Here is a 22003-nt window from a genome sequence, read left to right on the forward strand (position 1 = left end):
GATAATATTCCATTGTGTTTACATACCACAATTTCTTTATCCATTCATCCATCGATGGACACATAGGTTGCTTCCGTGTAACAGCTATTGTAAATAATGTTGCAATGACTGTGGGAATGCATAAATCTTTTCACCTTAGTGTTTTCGCTTCCTTTGGATAAATAACCCAGAAGTGGAATTGCTGGGTCATATGGTAGTTCTAATTTTTATTTTCTGAGAAACCTCCATACTGTTTTCCATCTTGGCTATACCAGTTTCCATTCCCACCAACAGTGCACAACACAACACATCCAAACCAGCACTTATTTCTTATCATTTTTTTTAAATTGGTTCCCCCACTCTTTCTTTTAAATTTATTTATTATTTTTGACTGCATCGGGTCTTAGTTGTGGCACACAGGCTCTTTCGTTGCGGTGTATGGGCTCTTCATTGTGGCACAGGCTTCTCTCTAGTTCTCTCTAGATCTCTCTAGATCTTTTACTTTGTTTAATGGCTAAACTATTATTGTTTCAAATTGCTCGACTGTTTTCCTTTGTTTCTGCATTTTCTCACTTCTCTGATTAAATTTGCTCTTTGGAACACACCCCCAAAAAGTCTGCATCTACCTTCAAATAATATGACACTGCTTCACTTGTAGTATAAAAACCACAACAACATATTCCAAATTCCTCCCATCCTTTGTGTTATAGTCGTCATATATTTCACTTTTACCTATGCCATAAACATACAATATTTACTTTAGATGACCATGTATCTTTTAGAGCAATTACGTATAAGAAAGGAAATGAATTTTATTTGAATTTCATTGATTCCAGTTCCAATGCTCTTCATTTCTTTGTGCAAATCCAAGTTTGATTGATATCATATTCCTTCTGCATCTCCTGTAGAGAAGGTTTACTGGCAATCAGTTTTTTTTTAATACATATATTTATTTATTTATTTTTGGCTGTGTTGGGTCTCATTGCTGTGCGTGGGCTTTCTCTAGTTGCAGTGAGCAGGGGCTACTCTTCATTGCGGTGTTCGGACTTCTCATTGCAGTGTCTTCCCTTGTTGCAGAGCACAGGCTCTAGGCACACAGGCTTCAGTAGTTGTGGCACGTGGGCTCAGTAGTTGTGGCTCGCGGGCTCTAGAGTGCAGGCTCAGTAGTTGTGGCGCACAGGTTTAGTTGCTCCGCAGCATGTGGGATCTTCCCGGACCAGGGCTCGAACCCGTGTCCGCTGCATTGGCAGGTGGATCTTAACCACTGCATCACCAGGGAAGCCTGCAATGAGTTTTTGATTGTCTGAAAAAGTATTTCATTTATTTATTTTTTTATTTTTGGTTGCATTGGGTCTTCCTTGCTGCATGTGGGCTTTCTCTCGTTGCGGTGCGCAGGCTTCTCATTGCGGTGGCTTCTCTTGTTGAGGAGCAGAGCCTCTAGGCATGCGGGCTTCAGTAGTTGTGGCTTGCAGGCTCTAGAGCACAGGCTCAGTAGTTGTGGCGCATGGGCTTAGTTACCCTGCACAGGCTTCGTTGCTCTGCAGCATGTGGGATCTTCCTGGACCAGGGATTGAACCCATGTCCCTTGCATTGGCAGGTGAATTCTTAACCACTGCGCCACCAGGGAAGTCCCTGAAAAAGTATTTATTTTTCATTTTTGAAGCATATTTTTGTGTGGTATAGAATCCTGTATTGATAGCTTTTTTCTTTTAGTACTTTAAAAATTTGTCTCCATTATCTTCTTGCTTGCATGATATCTGATGAGAAGTCTGCCGTATGTGATTCTTATCCTTGTCCCTCAGTACGTAAAGTTTCTATTTTCTTGAAGTTGCCTTCAAGATTTTCTTCCTTATCTTTCTTTTTCAGCAGTTTAAATATGATAATGCCCAGGGACATTCTTGGTGGTCCAGTGGTTAAGACTCTGTGCTCCCAATGCAGGGGGCCCAGGTTCAATCCCTGGTCAGGGAACTAGATCCCACCTGCCACAACTAACAGCCCACATGCCACAACTAAAAGATCCTGCATGCTGCAACTAAAGATCCTGCATGCTGCAATGAAGATCCCGCATACCACAACTAAGACCTGGAGCAGCCAAATAAATAAATAAATAAATATATTTTAAAAAAATATGATATGCCCAAAAGTGTTTTTCGTTTTTGTTTTATTTGTATTTATCCTGCTTAGTGGTCTCTGAGTTTACCAGTTTGGTGTCATTAACTTTGAAAAACTTTCAGCCATTATTTCTTCAAATATTTTTTCTTCATTCTCTCTCTTAACTGGGATACCAATTAAGCATATATTAGACTTTTTATACTGTCCCATACCTCTTGGATGCTCTATTCTGGCTTTTTTCTCCCACTCTTTTTCTCACTGTGTTTCAGTATAGGTAATTTCTATTACTCTAAATTGAAGTTCACAGTTTCTTTCTCCAGCTGTGTCTAATCTACTAATGAGTCTATCATAAACATTATTCACCTCTGCTGTGATTCTGACTTCTAGCATTTCTATTCAACTTTTTCTTATAGTTTCCATCTCTCTGCTGAAATTACCCATGTGATCCATTACATATTAGTCATAGTTATTCTAAATTCCTATTGGGTTGTTCCAATATCTATGTCATATCTGAGTCTGGTTCTGATGATTGCTTTAGCTCTTTGAAGTGTGTTATTTCTTGCCTTTTCACATACCTTATAATTTTTTGGAAAGCTGGACATCTTGGGTAGTACAGCAAATATAAAGTTAAGTATTTCTTATGCTTACAGATTAGCATGCCTTTCCTTCTGCTAGGTTTTTAACACGGGGGTTTGAATCAGCAGATGGGTGGGGTTTAGGTTTTTCATTGCTGTGGTTACCTTCATTGTATCACAGGCTTCAAATTCTTCTAAAGATACCTGTGTTTAAGGTATGGGTTGGTTTACCAGGCATGTTTACTCAATATATGTTTCTCCCTTGGCGATGAGTATTCCATCTGTGCTGTTCCCCACAGAGACTCTCTCTTGCAGGTCTCCCAGCTATGTTCCACTATTATTTTTATTTGATGCTTGTTATCCTCATGGGCGGATTGGGAAGTAGGGGTTGGTAGAGGAAAGCAGTCTCTTATATTCTCACTAAGCCTAAGTCTCAGGCAGGCCCCATGTCCCTGGGTCTTGGTTATGTATGTGGCTTTCATGAACGCTCTTGCCTCTCCTCCAGCTATGTGCTAGGTCTAGCACATATTCCTTCCCCACTCCCAGAGGTAGTGCTTTTTTTTCAGTTCACTTTCTTAAACTGCTATAAGTTTCCACCTGTGCCCTAAGGTAACAGTTTTTGTTGCTTTTTATTATACAAACTAAAGTTTTTTATTCTGCAGCAAAGATGGGTCTGTGCTGTTGTTCCCTTTCCCAAAGCAGCACCACAAGGAAAGATATCACAGGGTTCTCCTCCATCTTCACAATGAGCGTCTGATGGGATTCCTGGAGGAAAAGCCTAACAGAGATTGAAAACTCCCAAATTTGCAACTCCCTCAGTGGCTTTATACTCTTGCTGGCCCACATTCAACCTCTGACAAGTTGTTTAAAAAATTTAACTGTATCTTCTTACTGGCTTATATGGTGTCTGGCAGTATCCACCCCATGTGAATGAAGGCTCAAGTCCTGTTTCTCCCAGAAGGCATCTGTTTTTCCTCAGATTTCAGGTTACTTGGTTGCCCTGTGACCTCAGTTCTCTGATGAGTTCAAAAAAAGTCGTTAATCTGCAGTTCATCCAGTTTTTTCCTTGTTTTAAGGGTGGAGGCAGAGCTCTTCCCATCTATGTCCCTGAGCAGAAACCCAAAGTCCCTCCATTACAAAGTCCCTCCAAACTTTTAAGAACTGCTTCACTTGGAAGGCACACAGCAAAAGTCCCTCAGCTTATTTTGGCATGGGGCCCCAAAATACCTCCCACATGAAGTTAGGATTAAGATGGTATCTTAATGTTAAGTAAATTAGCTATGTTGGAGTTGCTGCGGGGAAGTGTTACAGGCAAAGCAGTAGCGATTGGCAAGGCGTCAGGGAAAAAAGAATAAATTTGGAGGAATTCAAAGTGGACTGACTGGAGAAATACTTTAAAAACAAATTCTCATATTAGATGTTCTATTCATACCAAATGTTATTTTTCTTGTCCCTTTGTAAAGAACTTACTTGAGGTATATCCATTTTTTCAGTTTCTGAACTACTATGCATACTTCCCTCCTAAAATGAGCTCAGTTACAGTTAAAAAACAGTAACAGCTTGGGCATCTGTATCATCATCATCGTCATTATCATCATCTCTGCCTGCTTGAATCCAAATTTTGCCAAAAACTCCAAAATCATTGAGAGCCCCACCCCGGCTGCATTTCCCAAAGCAATTCTCTAGATAGTTTGAGCTAACTTACATACTGGGGAAATGGCTCCATCGTGGATGAGTATTTTCTTTCCACCACCAAAAATCACATGGGAGGGGGGCACAAGTTATGGTTATGTGCTTTTTAAAAAAACACAGTGCACTCACTCCCTTAAAAGCCACTGCATATCATTTCCCCCTACATAGAAACCATTCCCTGATTGCTGATCAGCTGCATCTTTCACTTGACCAATGCCTTCTTGTCCTTAAGTCAAATTAAGAACTACTTTATCCAGGGAATTCCCTGGCGGTCCAGTGGTTAGGACTTGGCACCCTCACTGCTGTGGGCCCAGGTTCGATCCCTGGTTGAGGAACTAAGATCCTGCAAGCCACGCGGCATGGCAAAAAACAAAAAACAAACAAACAAACAAAAAAACTACTTTATCCCTTGATCAGGATACCCCTCTATTGGATCTATCTTATTCCTACATCCCATGAGCTTGCCCAACATGTGGCATTTATCATTCTGCCATAGCATTTGCTGATTTGTCTCTCTCCCTAGGACTGTGAATCACTTATGGCAGGGACTACTTATATGGCTTCTTTATGGCCTAGCACAATAATTTACATTTCAAAGGGTACAGTAAAAGTTTGTGCAGTGCATTTAAAATAACTATGACTAATATGTTCAGGGCTCTAATGAACAAATTAGAAAAATAGATAATGTAAGGAGAGAAATAAACACTATTTCTATAGACACTATACAAATAGACACTATAAGAAAGAATCAAAAGGAATGCTAGCAATCAGAAATATATTAACAGAGGGAAGGAAAATGGGAAGGAAATCCAAAAAAGAGGGATTATATGTATACATATAGCTGATTCACTCTGCTGTACAGCAGAAACTAACACAACATTGTAAAGCAACTATACTCCAATAAAAATTAATTTAAAAAAATACACTAACAGAAACAAAGGCATTCAGGAAGAGGTTGAATTGTCATTATATGTAGATGACATGATACTCTATATAGAAAACCCTAAAGACTCCACACAAAAAACTATTAGAACTTATAAATGAATTCAGCAAGGTAGCAGGATACAAGATTAATATACAGAAATGTGTTGCATTTCTTTACACTAACAAAGAAATATCAGAAAGAGAAAGTTAAAAAAAAAATCCCATTTAAAATCACACCCAAAAAAAACCCACCTAGGAATAAACCTAACCAAGGAGGTAAAAGATTTATATGCTGAGATCTATAAAACATTGATAAAGGAAACTGAAGACGATTCAAGGAAATGGAAAGATAGCCCATGTTCTTGGATTGGAAGAATTAACATGGTTTAAATGGCCATAGTACCCACAGCAATCTACAGAGTTAATGTGATCCCTATCAAATTACCCATGACATTTTTCACAGAACTAGAACAAATAATCCAAAAATTTACATGGAACCACAAAAGACCCAGAATTGCCAAAGCAATCCTGAGGAAAAAGAACAAAGCAGGAGGCATAACCCTCCCAGACTTCAGACAATATTACAAAGCTACAGTAATCAAAACAGCATGGTACTGGCACAAAAACAGACATATAAATCAATGGAACAGAATAAAGAGCCAGAAATAAACCCACACACCTACAGTCAATTAATCTTTGACAAAGGAGGCAAGAATATACAATGAAGACAAGATAGTCTCTTCAGCAAGTGGTGCTGGGAAAGGCGGACAGCCACATGTAAATCAATGAAGCTAGAACACTCCCTCACACCATGTACAAAAATAAACTCAAAATGGCTTAAAGACTTAAATGTGACATGACACCATAAAACTCCTAGAAGAGAACATAGGCAAAACATTCTCTGACATAAATCACAGCAATGTTTTCTTACGTCAGTCTCCCAAGGCAATAGAAATAAAAGCAAAAATAAACAAGTGGGACCTAATCAAACTTATAAGCTTTTGCATAGCAAAGGAAACTATCAACAAAATAAAAAGCCCACAGACTGGGAGAACATATTTGCAAACGAAGCAACTGACAAGGGGTTAATCTCCAAAATATACAAACATCTCATGCAGCTCTTTGTCAAAAAAACAAACAACCTAATCAAAAAATGGGCAGAAGATCTAAATAGACATTTCTCCAGAGAAGACATACAGATGGCCAAAAATCACATGAAAAGATGCTCAACATCACTAATTATTAGAGAAATGCAAATCAAAACTACAATGAGGTATCACCTCACATCAGTCAGAATGGCTATCATCAAAAAATCTACAAACAATAAATGCTGGAGAGGGTGTGGAGAAAAGGGAACCCTCTTGCACTGTTGGTGGGAATGTAAATTGATTCAGCCACTATGGAGAACAGTATGGAGGTTCCTTAAAAAACTAAAAATAGAACTACCATACGACCCAGCAATCCCACTACTGGGCATATACCCTGAAAAACCATAATTCAAAAAGAGACATATACCACAATGTTCACTGCAGCACTATTTACAATCGCCAGGACATGGAAGCAACCTAAGTGTCCATCGACAGATGAATGGATAGAGAAGATGTGGCACATATACACAATGGAAAATTACTCAGCCATAAAAAGAAAGGAAATTGAGTTATTTGTAGTGAGGTGGATGGGCCTAGAGTCTGTCATACAGAGTGAAGTAAGTCAGAAAGAGAAAAACAAATACTGTATGCTAACACATATATATGGAATCTAAAAAAAAAAATGGTTCTGGATAACCTAGGGGCAGTACAGGAATAAAGACGGAGACGTAGAGAATGGACTTGAGGATGTGGGGAGGGGGAAGGGTAAGCTGGGATGAAGTGAGAGAGTGGCATGGACATATATACACTACCAAATGTAAAATAGCTAGCTAGTGGGAAGCAGCCACATAGCACAGGGAGATCAGCTCAGTGCTTTGTGACCACCTAGAGGGGTGGGATAGGGAGGGTGGGAGGGAGACGCAAGAGGGAGGAGATATGGGGATATATGTATATGTATAGCTGATTCACTTGGTTACAAAGCAGAAACTAACACATCATTGTAAAGCAATTATACTCCAATAAAGATGTTAAAAAAAAGAACTCAACCATGTTAAAAAAAAAACAAACTAAAAGTAGAGTTACCATATTATCCAGCAATCCCACTTTTGGGCATATATCCTGAAAAGACAAAAACTCTAATTCAAAAAGATATATGCACCCCATTGTTCACAGTGGCACACTATTTACAATACCCAAGACATGGAAGCAACCTAAATGTCCATCAGCAGATGAATGGATAAAGAAGATGTGGTGGACATATATATATATATATATATATATATATATATATATACAATGGAATATTATTCAGTCATAAAAAAAGAATGAAATAATTTGCAAATTTGCCATTTGCAAAAACATGGATGGACCTGGAGATTATCATACTAAGTGAAGTCAGACAAAGACAAATATATCACTTACATGTGGAATCTAAAAAATAGTACAAATGAATCTATATACAAAACAGAAAACAGACTCACAGACATAGAAAACAAACTTATGGTTACTAAAGGGGAGAGGAAGCAAGGGAGGAATAAATTGAGAGTATGGGATTAACAGATGCGTATAAAATAAACAACAAGGATTTACTGCATAGCACAGGGGACTATATTCAATATCTTGTAATAAACTATAATGTAAAGTATCAAAAAAAGAATATATATATGTATAACCAAATCACTCTGCTGATAACCAAATCACTCTGCTGTACACTTGAAACTAACATAATATGGTAAATCAACTATACTTCAACAACAATAAATAAATAAAAGTCCAGAATTTTCCAAAAAATATTTATATGGGAAAAAAGAAGAGGAACCAAGACTGTCTGAAGAAATATCTGATTTTAGGGCTGGAGTGGGAAAACTACAAGATGTACCTAGAACATCTTGTGCCAGAAATTAAGGAAGTGCTTAAAAACTGATAGGGCCATGTTAAAAAGATAAAGCAACAGGCTCAAAGAGGCTCCCACTGGCCAAATTAGGGGCAATTTGAGCATGAAAATAAATATTTACAGTAATAAATTATAACCTACTGAATAAAATAAGAATCCATGAGCTCAACGGGATATAAACCAGTAGGGAGAAAGAAAAGCTCTTCCTTTGCACTATAATGCCAACCAATAAATGTAAAAGGAATAATATAAACATAAAACCACTTACCAACTGGATAGTGGTTCAGACTGAAGCTGTCAATGGAGGCTAAGAATGGGTAAAGTTTCAATGAGGAACAGGATTTTAGCACCATACTGGAACATTTTCCAACAGTTAAAAAGAAAAATAGAACTTTACAGTGAAGACATCAACATGACTAGATGATCAAGGTTAACATCACCAGTGATGGGCCAGAATGACATAATGAGAAAATCAAAGTTTGTCAGGAATACATGCCTGAGTCTAGGCATGAAGAAACATCCAATGGAATCAAGTTGAGTGCCAGCCTACAGAATATAAGGCCTGTACTCTTTTAAACTCTCAAGGACATGATAGACAGAATGACTGAGGAACTGTTCCAGGTTGGAGGAGGCCAAAGAGACATGAAAACCAAATGCAACGTATGAAGGAATCCTGTACCTGAAAACTAAAAAAGACATTTTGGGGGGACTTCCCTGGTGGTGCAGTGGTTAAGACCCCATGCTCCCAATGCAGGGGGCCCAGGTTCAATCCCTGGTCAGGGAACTAGATCCCACATGCATGCCGCAACTAAGAGTTCGCATGCCACAACTAAGGAGCCCACGTGCCACAACTAAGGAGACGGCGAGCCACAACTAAGGAGCCTGCCAGCTGCAACTAAAGAGCCGACCAGCCACAACAAGACCCAGCACAACCAAATAAAAATAAATAAATATATATATTTTTTAAAGTATGAAGAAAAAGACATTTTTGGGACAACTGGCAAAATTAAAATTTGAACAGGTTCTCTAAATGGCAATGTTGTATCAATGTTGATTTCCTGACTTATTGGGAGGTCCTTGTTTAGGGAAATACACACTGGAGTATTTAGGGGATGAAGGATCAGGTCTGAAGCTTGTGGTCAAATGGTTGAGAAAAAGACTCATTTTGTGTGTGTGTGTGTGTGTGTGTGTGTGTGTGTGTGTGTGTGTGTGTGTGTGTGAAAGAAAGAGAGAGATATCACAAGTTGTTGAATCTGGGTGAAGGCAATAAGAGAGTTTTTCTGTACTGTACTTGCAAATTTTCTGTGAGTTTGAAATTAGTCTGAGATCATTTTTTTTTAATTAAAATTGCTTAGTGCTGATGGAACTCTAAAAAGAAAAAAAAAAAGAATGCCTTCAATGGACTCATCAGTAGACTCAACATGACTGAGGAAAAAAATCAGTGAACTTGAAGACAGGTCAACAGAAACTTCCCAGTGCTCACTTCAGCAGCATATATACAAAAATTGGAATGATATAGAGATGAATAGCATGGCCTCTGCGCAAGGATGACATGCAAATTTGTGAAGCATTTGATATTTTTTAAAATGATGGGGGGGCAGGGATAGAAATGTAGAGCTTTAGAATGCATTCAAACTTTGATTATTATCAACTTAAATTAGACCATTATAAATATAAGTGGGTTTATGTCAGTCTCATGGTAACCATTAACCAAAAATTTGCAGTAGATAACAAAAGATAGTGAGAAATGAATCTAAGCATACCAATAAAGAAAGCCATCAAACCACAAAGAAAGAGAGCAAAAGGAGAAGAAAGGAACAGAGGAACTACAAAACAGCCAAAAACCAATTAACAAAATGGCAATAAATACATACCTATCAATAATTACTTTAAATGTAAATGGATTAAATTCTCTGATCAAAAGACACAGAATGGATGAATGGATAAAAAAAACAAGACCCATCAATATGCTACCTATAAGAGATTCACGTCAGTTGTAAGAACACACACAGACTGAAGGGTCCATCTTTTTCCATGATGATATTCCATGCAAATGGAAACCAAAAGAAATTTGGGATAGCTATACTTATATCAGACAAAACAGACTTTAAAACAAAGACTGCCATAAGAGACAAAGAAGGGCATTACATAATGATAAAGGGGTCAATCCAACAAGAGGATAAACATTTGTAAATATATATGCACACAACATAAGAGCACCTAAATATATGAAGCAAATATTAACAGATCTAAAGGGAGAAATAGGCAGCAATACAATAAGACAATGGATAAATCGCTCTGACAGAAAATCAATAAGGAAACATTGGCCTTAAACAACACATTAGACCAGATAGACTTAACACATATATACAGAAATTCCATCCAAAAGCACCTGAATACACCTTCTTCTCAGGTGCACATGGGACATTCTCTAGGATATGACAGGCCACAAAACAAGTCTTAACAAATTTAAGAAGACTGAAATAATATCCAGCATCTTTCCCAACCACATGGTATGAAACGAAGTCAATTACCAGAAGAAAACTGGAAAATTCAGAAATATGTAGAGATTAAACAACATGCTACTGAATAACCAATGGGAACAAAGAAATCAAAAGCAAAATCAAAAATGTCTTGAGACAAATAAAAATGGAAGTACAATACACCAGAACTTAAGGAATGCAACAAAAACAGTTCTAAGAAGGAAGTCATAGCAACAAATGCCTATTTCAAAAACCAAGAAAAATGTCAAATAAACAATCTAACTTTAAACCTCGAGGAACTAGAAAAGAAGAATAAAAGAAGCCCAAACTTAGTTGAAGGAAGGAAATAACAAGAATTAGGGCAGAAAAAAATGAAATAGAGACTAAAAAGACAAGAGAAAAGATCAATGAAACCAAGAACTGATTCTGTGACAAGATAAACAAAATGGACAAACCTTTAGCTAGACTCACCAAGTAAAAAGAGAGAGGACTCAAACAAAATCAGAAACAAAAGAGGAGATGTTACAACTGATACCACAGAAATACAATACAAAAGATAAGTGACTATTACAAACAATTATATGCCAAAAAATTGGACAACCTAGAAGAAATGGATAAATTCCTAGAAACATACAACCATCCAAGACTGAATTATGAAGAAACAAAAAATCTGAACAGACCAATTACTAATAAGGAGGTTGAATCAGTAATTTAAAACCTCCCAGCAAACAAAAATCCAGAACCAGATGGCTGTACTGGTGAATTCTACCAAACATGCAAAGAAAAATTAATACCAATCCTTCTAAAACTCTCCCAAAAATTAGAAGAGGAGAAAACACTTCCAAACTCATTTCACAAGTCCAGCATTACCCTGATACCAAAACCAGACAAGTATACCACAAGAAAAGACAATCACAGGCCAATATTCCTGATGAACACAGATGAAAAATCCTCAACAAAATATTAGCAAACATGAACTCAACATACATTAAGAATCAAACACCTCAGGGCTTCCCTGGTGGCGCAGTGGTTAAGAATCCGCCTGCCAGTGCAGGGGACACGGGTTCAATCCCTGGTCCAGGAAGATCCCACATGCCGCGGAGCAACTAAACCCATGCACCACAACTACTGAGCCTGCGCTCTAGAGCCCACAAGCCACAACTACTGAAGCCCGCGTGCCTAGAGCCCGCACTCCACAACAGGAGAAGCCACTGCAATGAGAAGCCTGTGCACCACAATGAAGAGTAGCTTCCACTCGCCACAACTAGAGAAAGCCCATGTGCAACCACGAAGACCCAACGCAGCCAAAAATAAAACGAATTTATTTTTAAAAATTTTTTAAAAAAAGAATCAAACACCTCAATAAAGTGGGATATATTCTAGGGATGCAAGGATGGTTCAATAACCACAAATCAACAAATGTGATACACCACATTAGCAAAATGAATGATAAAAATCCATATGATCATCTCAATAGATGAAGGAAAAGTATTTGACAAGATTCAACATCCATTTTTGACAAAAACTCTCAACAAAGTGGGTATAGAGGAAACGTACCTCACATAATAAATGATATATATGACAAGCTCAGAGCTAACACCATAGTTAATGGTGTGAAGCTAAGAGCTTTTCCTCTAAGACCAGGAACAAGACAGGATGCCCATTCTCGCTATTTTTGTTCAACATAGTACTGGAAGTCCTAGCCAGAGCAATTAGGCAAGAAAAAGAAATAAAAGGCATCCAAATGGAAAGGAAGAAGTGAAACTTTCATTATTTGCAGATGACATGATATTATACATAGAAAACCCTAAAGACTGCCAAATAACTGTTAGAACTTATAAATGAATTCAGTAATGTTGCAGGATACAAAATTAATATACAGAAATTGCTGCATTTCTATGCACTAATAATGAACTATCAGAAAGAAAAATTAAGAAAACAATTCCATTCACAATTGCATCAAAAAGAATAAAATACCTAGGAATAAGCTCAACCAAGCAGGTGAAAGACTACACAATGAAAACTATAGGACACTGATGAAAGAAATTGAAAAAGACACAAATAAATGGAAAGAAATTCTGTGTTCATGGATTGGAAGAATTGATATTGCTAAAATGTTCATACTACCCAAAGCAATGTATAGATTCAATGCAATTTCTATCAAAATTCCAATGGAATTTTTCACAGAAATAGAACAAACAATCCTAAAATTTGTATGGACCCACAAATGACCCCAAATTGCCACAGCAATCTTGAGAAGGAATAACAAAGCTGGAGGCATCATGCTCCCTGTTTGCAAACAATACAAGACTTCTCTTTGTTTTGTGTGTTTGTTTTGTATATACTTTAAAATACTTTGTTTTGTATATTTGACTTTCCAACCATGTAAATGTCTTACATGATTATAAAACAAAATTAAAACAAATGTTAAAACAAAAGCTAAAATAATTAATTAAATTAAATTAAATTAAAACAACAACAACCAAAAAACCCATAAGCTACACCGAAAAATCAAAAGCAGAATGAAACAAATGAACCTACTCATATGTTACATTTGTGGCTTAACCACACACAGAGAAATTAGTTCTAGTTACTTTAAAGCACAATAATTGGGTTTTACGTCCCTAGAGAGACAACCCCAAAGCAAATAGATCTATAAAGAAACATTAAATTATTTGCAGTAGGAATATTTTAAGTACTAATAATATTGCTCTGAACTATCTTATTTATATATACATATACACATCTACAGATGGATGGATTAATAAATAAAAGACACAAAAATGAAACCAAAGTAGAAACTCTATAATTCTAAATTTTTTTGATTGCAAATAGCAGTACGAACTCATGGGGTCTACTCTGTTAAGAGTATATTTCCAGCTACAACATTAATAAACATTGAAAACATATCACGTGAAAGAAGCCAGTCACAAAAGACCACATATTGTACAATTTCATTTATATGAAATGTCTGAATAGACAAATTCATCGAGGCATAAATCAGATTAGTGGTTCATTAGACTGGGAGGAAGGAGGAGAATATGAGATTGACTGCTAATGGGTACGATAATTCTTTCAGGGAGGACAAAAATGATGTAAAATTACACGATGGTGATGGGTGCACAACCCTGTGGATTTTTTTCAAAAACATTCCGTTGTACACTTTAAAGGGTAAAATGTATGGTATGTGAATCAAGCTACTAAAAAAAACTACAAGAATATATTTCCTAGCTCTGCCCACCAAAACAAAAAGCCTAGAAACAATGACCATGTCAGTAGCAATAAGCACCATAACTGGGGTTTTCTCCCAACCATTCTAGCTAGTCCCTTTCAGTCTTTTTTGCTGGTTCCTCCTCATTTTCCAGACTTTCTCATGTTGAAGTGACGCAGAGATAAGTCCTTTACCTCTATCATTTTCCATCTACCCTACCCTCTAAGTGATCTCTTTAAATATCACCAGTATGCTGATAATCCCCAAATGTATGTCTCCAACCTAGGTCTCAGATCTTTCTTTTGAACTTCAGACTTGTATATCCCACTGCCAACGTAATATTTCCACCTGAATGTCCAATGGGCATCTCATACTTCAGATACAATATTCCAAACTGAAATCTCACTATCTCTCTATGCCCCAGGTTCTTCCTACCTTCTTTCCCTTCTCAGTTAATGATAACTCCATTCTTCAAGTTGCTCAGATTAAAAAATATTGTGTCATCTTGTCACACTTACACTCCACATCAGTTCTATCAGCAAATTATGTCAGCTTTACCTTTAAATTATATCCAGTACACGACTACTTCTCACCAGTTTTACTACTCTGGTCCAGGTCACCAACATCTTTTCCCTAGATTAATGCAATAGTTTCCTAATTGGTCTCTCTGCTTCTGCCCTTGTCCCTGCCCTCTTCCCCTATTCTTCTTCTCATAATTCTCTCATCAGAGTAACCAAGGCAATCCTCTTAAATCGTAAGGAGATAATATCACTTGCATGTTCAAAACTCTCCAATAGCTTCCCATCTCATTCACAGTAAAAAGCCAACATCCTTAACATGGCCCATAAGGCCCAATCTGATCTGCCCTCCTTCCCGCCAATTACCTTTCTTCTCTCATTTCTCACTACTCTCCCTCTCATTTGCTCTATTTCAGCCACACCAGCCTCTTTGTAACAGGCATATTCCCACCTCAGGGCTTTTCTAACTGTTGTTCCCTCTTCCCTTAATTATGTGCATAACTAGCACCTTTATTTCCTTCATATCTTTATTATTACATTTTCAGGATGCATTCTTAACTACCCCATCTAAAACTCCAAGTCTCATCCCTGATTCTATATATCCTCCTGCTTTACTTCTTCTCTTAGAATGTTTCACTATTTAATGTATGTTATATTTAACTTACCTCATTTATTATCTGGCCCACAACAATGTAAGTACCATGATAGCAGAGAGTTTGTCTCCTTTGTTCAATGCTATATCCCAAGTATCTATAATTATTCCTGTCACACGCAGCATTCAATAAATGGTGAGTGGATGAATGAATGAATCCTCAGCACCTGAAGAACCTGGAAAAGAAATTTGAAAATAGAACACTGCTTTAGAAAAACACCTTGGAAAACACATAATTCACACAAAAAAAGATTTTTAAATGGTTGACTTCAGTAGTAATCAACTAACTGCAAATTAAAGAAATTATTTTACATCTCTGAGGTTAACAAAGATTACTAATACTAACGATAACCATTGTTATCAAGGGTGTATGAATATAGGCAATCTTATACTATGCCAATAATACTGTAGATTATTGGAACCTTACAAGAGAATAACTGGATAGAATTAGGGAGTCTTTAATAAGCACATATATCTCAACCTATCAGTTCCACTTCTAAGAGCCTGCCCCCCACCAAAAAAAAATTAGGAAAGTGCATCATAACATGCCAAATAGTTGCTGATAAACCCATTCTTTATAATGGCAAGAAGTTGAAAAGAACCAAATTACCCATCAACAGGAGTAAATGCATTAAAATGTATACCATAAAGAAACTTTTAAATGATGACATAGATGTGTAATTGTTTAAATGGAAAAATATTAACTGCACATTGTTAAATGGCATACGTAGATTACAGAACTGTATGTATAGCGTGATTCCAATTTTATAATATACGAATGCTTATGTATGTATTCACAGAGGGAGGGGTGAAAAGATGGGAAATAAATTTTGATAGTGGCTGGTAGAAGTATGAATGCTTTTTGCTTTCTTGGAGCTTTTCTTTATTTTGTGATTTGGGGGAGGGAGTGAGGGGCAAGGCGCATTGTTACTAAGCACACAAAACAACGTGGCCAATACACAGAAATAAAATTTTAAATAAATACTGAAACAACGTGTTGGGGCTATTGATATCTCATAGAAAAACATATTTACTATTACCATCTCCAAAGAAATGAAGCACTGGTACAAACAGTCTCACAAATCTACACACACAACCGAACTCTGCCTTTTATCGTGGTTTGCAGGCACGTTCATAGTGAAACAGAAAAGGAAAAAAGCACATCCACAAACTCCGCCTGCACACACGACTCCACGGCCACATCAGTCACAGACAAATGTCTGGCAAATAAAGTCCTATCAAGCCACACGCTCACAGTCCTTCACACGTCACTCCCACGGCCGCAGGGAACCACCCGCACGGGCAAAGCCCTGCCCGGCGTCCTCCTCCAACAACACAGGCACCGGGTGGTCCGCAGGCCCCTACTCCACCCAGCACAAAGAGTCCCGGACTCTGAGCTCGCGGCTTCCCGAGCACTCACCGCCGAGCCGGCAGGCACAGGCCCCAATTCCGCACCTCAGCGCCGCCCAAGTGGCACAGCCGGTGCAGCCCGAGTTAGGTAATCCATTAAGGTCAGTGCCGGCTGTGGCCGAAGGCAACGCAAGCCTCGGTCCGTTAGACGCAGGATAACTCTTCCCAGAGCCCCTCGCGGCTCGCCGGGGCGGGACTGGCCCTCCAGTTGACGAGTAGCGGGAATAACCAACCGCTGCGTTGAGGGGCTCTCAGATCTGCCAAGGGGCCTCAGCTGAGAGTTTTGCGGCAGCTGCCTCCAGTGAGTCCGGCCCTCGGAGCCTGGGAGTGCCACTTGGTGCTGAGAAGAATCTGAAAAGGTCCGCAGTTTTCCTGCCCCGGACTACATTTCCCAGAGGCCTTCTCGGCCCAAATCTATTTTCTGCGAAAAGTCGCCTCCTTCTTACAGTTGTCTGGATCTTCGGGTTCTAGGGGTTACGGTACCTGGTCCGTGAAGGAAGCACCGCTGAGTCGGTTTCGTTCCGTCTGGTCCCGGCTCCACCTGGGACTGGACTTCAGTGGGGTGAAAGTGGGGCAAGGTCTGGGCACCGTGAAGAGACGAGATGGGCCAGCCTGAGCCTCAAGCTCCTGGAGGCAGTCAGAAAAGGGAGGAGTACCGTTGCGTGATCGGGTGTGGGAGATTTCAGCGGTGGAATTTGTGGTAGGGAGTCTATGGGCTCGAGAGACTCTGAGGTCCAGTGACTTTAGGGTCGTGCGAGTTTGCGACCATTCGTGTGACCATGGTCGCGTCGTCTGTTCTAGTGACCTCTTGATTCTGACTCTGCAGTTTTTCAGAGACAATGTGCTGTGTCCGTTCTTTGTGTTTCTGCTTTTCTGACGGGCACCTGTTACAATATTGAAATTTACATGGTCAAGTCAATACACGAGTCACCAAAATATTAAATGGAAAAAAACTATAGAGATTCGTGATTGTGTATTACTGGAAACACCCACGCTTTTTTTTTTTAATTTATTTACACTGTGTTACTCCACATTCCGTGTGTGTTATATGGACAGAAGTGATACAGGTAATGTAGAAAGATGTTGTTGAAGAAGGCAAAGACACTGAGCCATCAAATGAAAGGTCATGTCAATAATTTAAAGTAGCCTCGACATCAGGAGTGAAAAGTGTAAGTTGAAAAGTAGACAAGTAACCAAGTGCAAAAACCTAAGAATCCAGCAACCCGGACTATATGTCACTCTTGCCCTGAAGACCTGATTTCTTTTTTCAACATTTCATATGAGTTCCGCTCTGATTTAAGAATTTAAAAACAATTGACAATGAAAGTTGAAGACCCACTGCAATAATTTTGCAGTAGAGACCAAAATGGAGAAAATATCCAAGAAAACACTACTGTATGCTTTTGTGCAATAGTATGTTGGCAAAGAGAACAGAATACAGTAGACTACAGCATGCTAAATATCAGGAACTTGTAGTCGTTGAAGGTGTCAAAGAGGCTTCTGGCTCATAAGCTTACAGTGAAGCTACACAAAGCCTAAAGAACTATATTATCTCTAGGAAGCAGAATAAGATAGTCTTCCTTTCACAGCCTTCCTTTCACTAGATGATAATAGGCACTGTTTCCGAAAAGTGTGAATTTCTTTCTGGGAAGGGAAAAGAGGCTCCCAAACACTGCATAGAGAGAACATGTCCTCTAAATAAGTTTTGCTTATTTGTCTCATGTGTCTTTACCAACAGTATATTTTTTCTGTCAACTGTAAGAATTATTTTTTGCTAATTATTTTGTTAAAAGATGAGAAGAGAACAGAGTTGGTTCTATGTCCATTCAGCTTCCTGATTTCATTTTTTATACTTGTAGATTTGTCTATTTCTCCTTTTATTTCTGTTAAGCTTTGCTTTATATATTTTAAAGCTCTCTTGTTGGATGATACATATTTAGAGTTGTAATAGCTTCCTGTTGGATTGATCCAATAGGAAATTATGGAATCTACCCTTTATAATATCGCTTTTTGTCTTAGTCAGTTTTGATATTACTGTAGCTTCACCATCCTTCTTTTGGCTAGTGCATTATCTTTTTCTACCCTTTTGCTTTCAACCGTTCTGTTTTATTTTTAAAGTATGTCTCATTAAACAATATTATTTTAAAAATAAATAATGACAATCTTACTCTTTGACATATTTAGTGAATTTACATTTAATGTAGTTGGGTTTTGGTCTACTACCTTAGAATTTGTTTTCTTTTCGGCCTAGCTTTTTAAAAAATTTTAACTTTTTATTTTGAAGTAATTCTTGATTCTCATGCAGTTGTAAGAAATAATTCAGGGAAATCCCATATACCCATTATCCAGTTTCCCCCAGTGGTAACATCTTGCAATACTATACACTGTATCACAACCTTGACATTGATACTTTCAAGATATTTCCATCATCACAAGAATACTTCATGTTGTCCTTTTACAGCCATACCCACTTCCCTCCTTCTCTTAACCCCCTCCTTAAGACCTGGCAACCCTAATCTGTTCTCCATTTCTATAATTTTACCCCTTCAAGAATGTTATGTAAATGGAATTATAAAGTATGTAATTGGACTATTGACTTTTTCACTCAGCATAATTTCCTGGAGATTCATACGTGTTTTTACATATGTAAGTAATTCATTCCTTTTTAATGCTGAGTAGAAGTCCATGTGGATATGCCACAGTTTGTTTAGCCATTCATTCATTGAAGGACATATGGGTTGTTTCCAACTTTTGGCTGTTATAACTAAAGCTGCTATATACATTCATATACAATTTTTTCGTGTGTATGAAAACAAATTTTCATTTCAAACACCAAGGAGAGTTTTAGAAGGAATTTGTCCATTTATTTATTTTTTTAATCTATCTGGAATTTTCACTGAGATTGTATTGAATATATAGATCAATTGGGGAGAATTGACATCTTTAAAATGGTGACTCTCATAACCATAAGACACAATATGAGCACAATATATATCTTCTTTAATTCCTCTAAGCAATATTTTATATTTTTTAATGTACAGATAATGAAATATTTTGTCAGATTTACCCCTAGGTATTACAGCGGTTTTGATGCATTGTAAATGGTATTTTTAAAAATTCAATTTCCAGTTGTTCATTGCTGATATATAAGAAATACAATTGATTTTTGTATCTTGTAGACTGATACCTTGCTTAAGTCACTTAGTATTTCTACTAGAGTTTGGAGGTTCCACTGGATTTTCTACATAGATGATCGTGTCATCTGTGAAAAAAGACAGTGATATCTATTCCTATTGCAATCGGCAGGTATAGTATGGACCCACCCACCCACCCAAAATATGGTTGGGATGTTGAGACTGATGACGCCACACACACACCAAGAGGGTATGAAAAGTTTTATTACTCACACAATGAAGCTTTCTAGGAAAAGCAAGGCAGGTGTCCCAAGAAAGTCTGCAAATTGTTTGCAAAAGCAAGGAAAGGAAATTGGCGTGGAGCGTTTATGGCAGAGGCTTGTGTGGTTTAAATCTCCCGCTAGTGTCAAAAAAGAGAGCTCCTGAGCTTGCCCAGGTTGGGGGCACAAGAGAAATAAGGAGTGAAGCTCAAAGCTGTAAGCAGCTTCTTCTGCTGCTCCTGGTGCTGCTTGTGTGCGTGTTTGGTGTGGACCTGGCGAAACAGCAGCTGAGGAGACTCCGGAGATCACCATGGCTGACAAAAAGACCAAGGAAGGACTGAGAACAATGATCATATTAATTTGAAGGTGGCAGGGCAGGATGGTTCTGTGGTGCACTTTAAGATTAAGAGGCATACACCACTTAGTAAACTAATGAAAGTCTATTGTGAATGACACGGTTTGTCAATGAGGCAGATCAGATTCCGATTTGACGGGCAGCCAATCAATGAAGCAGACTTGCCTACACAGTTGGAAATGGAGGATGAAGATACAATTGATGTGTTCCAGCAACAGACAGGAGGTGTCTACTAAAAAAGGAACCTGCTACTTTACTCCAGAACTCTGTTCTACAGACCAAAAGGACATTCTCGATTAGAAAAATGCAATTTGGTTCCACCACATCCTAACTACTACAGTACAGTTTTCTCTAGTCTTTCATTTTCCTCTTCCCCATTCCTTTATTGTACGTAAAGTAACTGGTGTATGCAGAAGCATATTGCTTTATTTTTTATTTATTTATTTTTAAATTTATTTTTGGCTGCGTTGGGTCTTCGCTTCTGTGCGAGGGCTTTTCTCCAGTTGCGGAGAGCGGGGGCCACTTTTCATCGCGGTGCGCGGGCCTCTCACTGTCGCGGCCTCTTCCAGTTGCGGAGCACGGGCTCCAGACGCGCAGGCTCAGTAGCTGTGGCTCACGGGTTTAGTTGCTCCGCAGCATGTGGGATCCTCTCAGACCAGGGCTCGAACCCGTGTCCCCTGCATTGGCAGGCAGACTCTCAACCACTGCGCCACCAGGGAAGCCCCCATATTGCTTTCTTAAAAACTAACTTATGGCCAATGGTATGTTTTGATTGACATCAAATGAAAATGGGATGGGGGAAAACACTAGTTCTGTGAAAATGTCCCCTTTCCATTAGTGGTATGCTTGGTCACCTCTTATCTTTATATGCCAGGAAGTTATTTTGCTCTCGCTGTTTAACAAAAAAAAGGAATATAAAAAATCCTTGCATACCTTGTTCAGCTGGAGAATTTTAATGTTTTTCATTTATCATTGTTAAACCAAGGACAATTTTATGACTTTTTTCTATGTAGATGTCACAAGTAAGGTAGTCTCTTTAAGTAGGGATAAATTACTCTAAAAGAACTAAATCCTAAAATAGTACAAATAAACTTATTTCCAAAACAGAAATAGAGTCACAGATGTAGAAAACAAACTTATGATCACCAAGGGGGAAGGGGGAGGTAGGATAAATTGGGGGATTGGGATTGGCATGTGCGCACTACTATATATAAAATAGATAACTAATAAGGAGCTACTGTATAGCATAAGGAACTCTACTCAATACTCTGTAATGACCTATATGGGGAAAGAGTCTAAAAAAGAGTGGATATATGTATAACTGATTCACCTTGCTGTACAGCAGAAACTAATACAACATCGTAACTCAACTATACTCCAATTAAAAATTAATTTTAAAAAAAGAAAGAGGGCTTCCCTGGTGGCGCAGTGGTTGGGAATCTGCCTGCCAATGCAGGGGACACGGTTTCGGGCCCTGGTCTGGGGGGATCCCACATGCTGCGGAGCAACTGGGCCCGTGAGCCACAACTACTGAGCCTGCGCGTCTGCAGCCTGTGCTCCACAACAAGAGAGGCCGCGATAGTGAGAGGCCCGCGCACCGCGATGAAGAGTGGCCCCCACTTGCCGCAACTAGAGAAAGCCCTCGCACAGAAACGAAGACCCAACACAGCCATAAATAAATAAATAGTTGCTTAGTTGCCCTGCGGCATGTGGGAT

The 22003-nt window shown here is 38.5% G+C and overlaps 1 protein-coding gene across 5 annotated transcripts in view; it reads right to left on the minus strand.

Annotated features, from left to right (window-relative positions):
• The window catches only part of ZNF569 (zinc finger protein 569), a 76694-nt gene extending 54742 nt beyond the window's left edge, over positions 1-21952 (minus strand). For 3 of the 5 annotated variants that reach the window (XM_082367289.1, XM_082367287.1, XM_082367288.1), the window contains exons 1-2: positions 16549-17422; positions 15142-15304 (exon numbers count right to left, since the gene is read on the minus strand). Coding sequence is in view for 3 of the 5 variants with exons in the window: in XM_082367287.1 (XP_082223413.1) it covers positions 15142-15146 (5 nt within the window). In the remaining 2 variants the exon portion in view is untranslated. Of the gene's footprint in view, positions 1-15141; positions 15305-16548 lie in introns of all 5 variants that reach the window. The other 2 variants (XM_082367285.1, XM_082367286.1) reach the window with 2 other exon arrangements.
• Positions 21953-22003: the final 51 nt, after the last annotated feature.

The sequence above is a fragment of the Balaenoptera borealis genome, assembly GCF_965194805.1.
Source record: "Balaenoptera borealis genome assembly, chromosome: 19".
In the NCBI taxonomy this organism is placed as follows: Eukaryota; Metazoa; Chordata; class Mammalia; order Artiodactyla; family Balaenopteridae; genus Balaenoptera; species Balaenoptera borealis.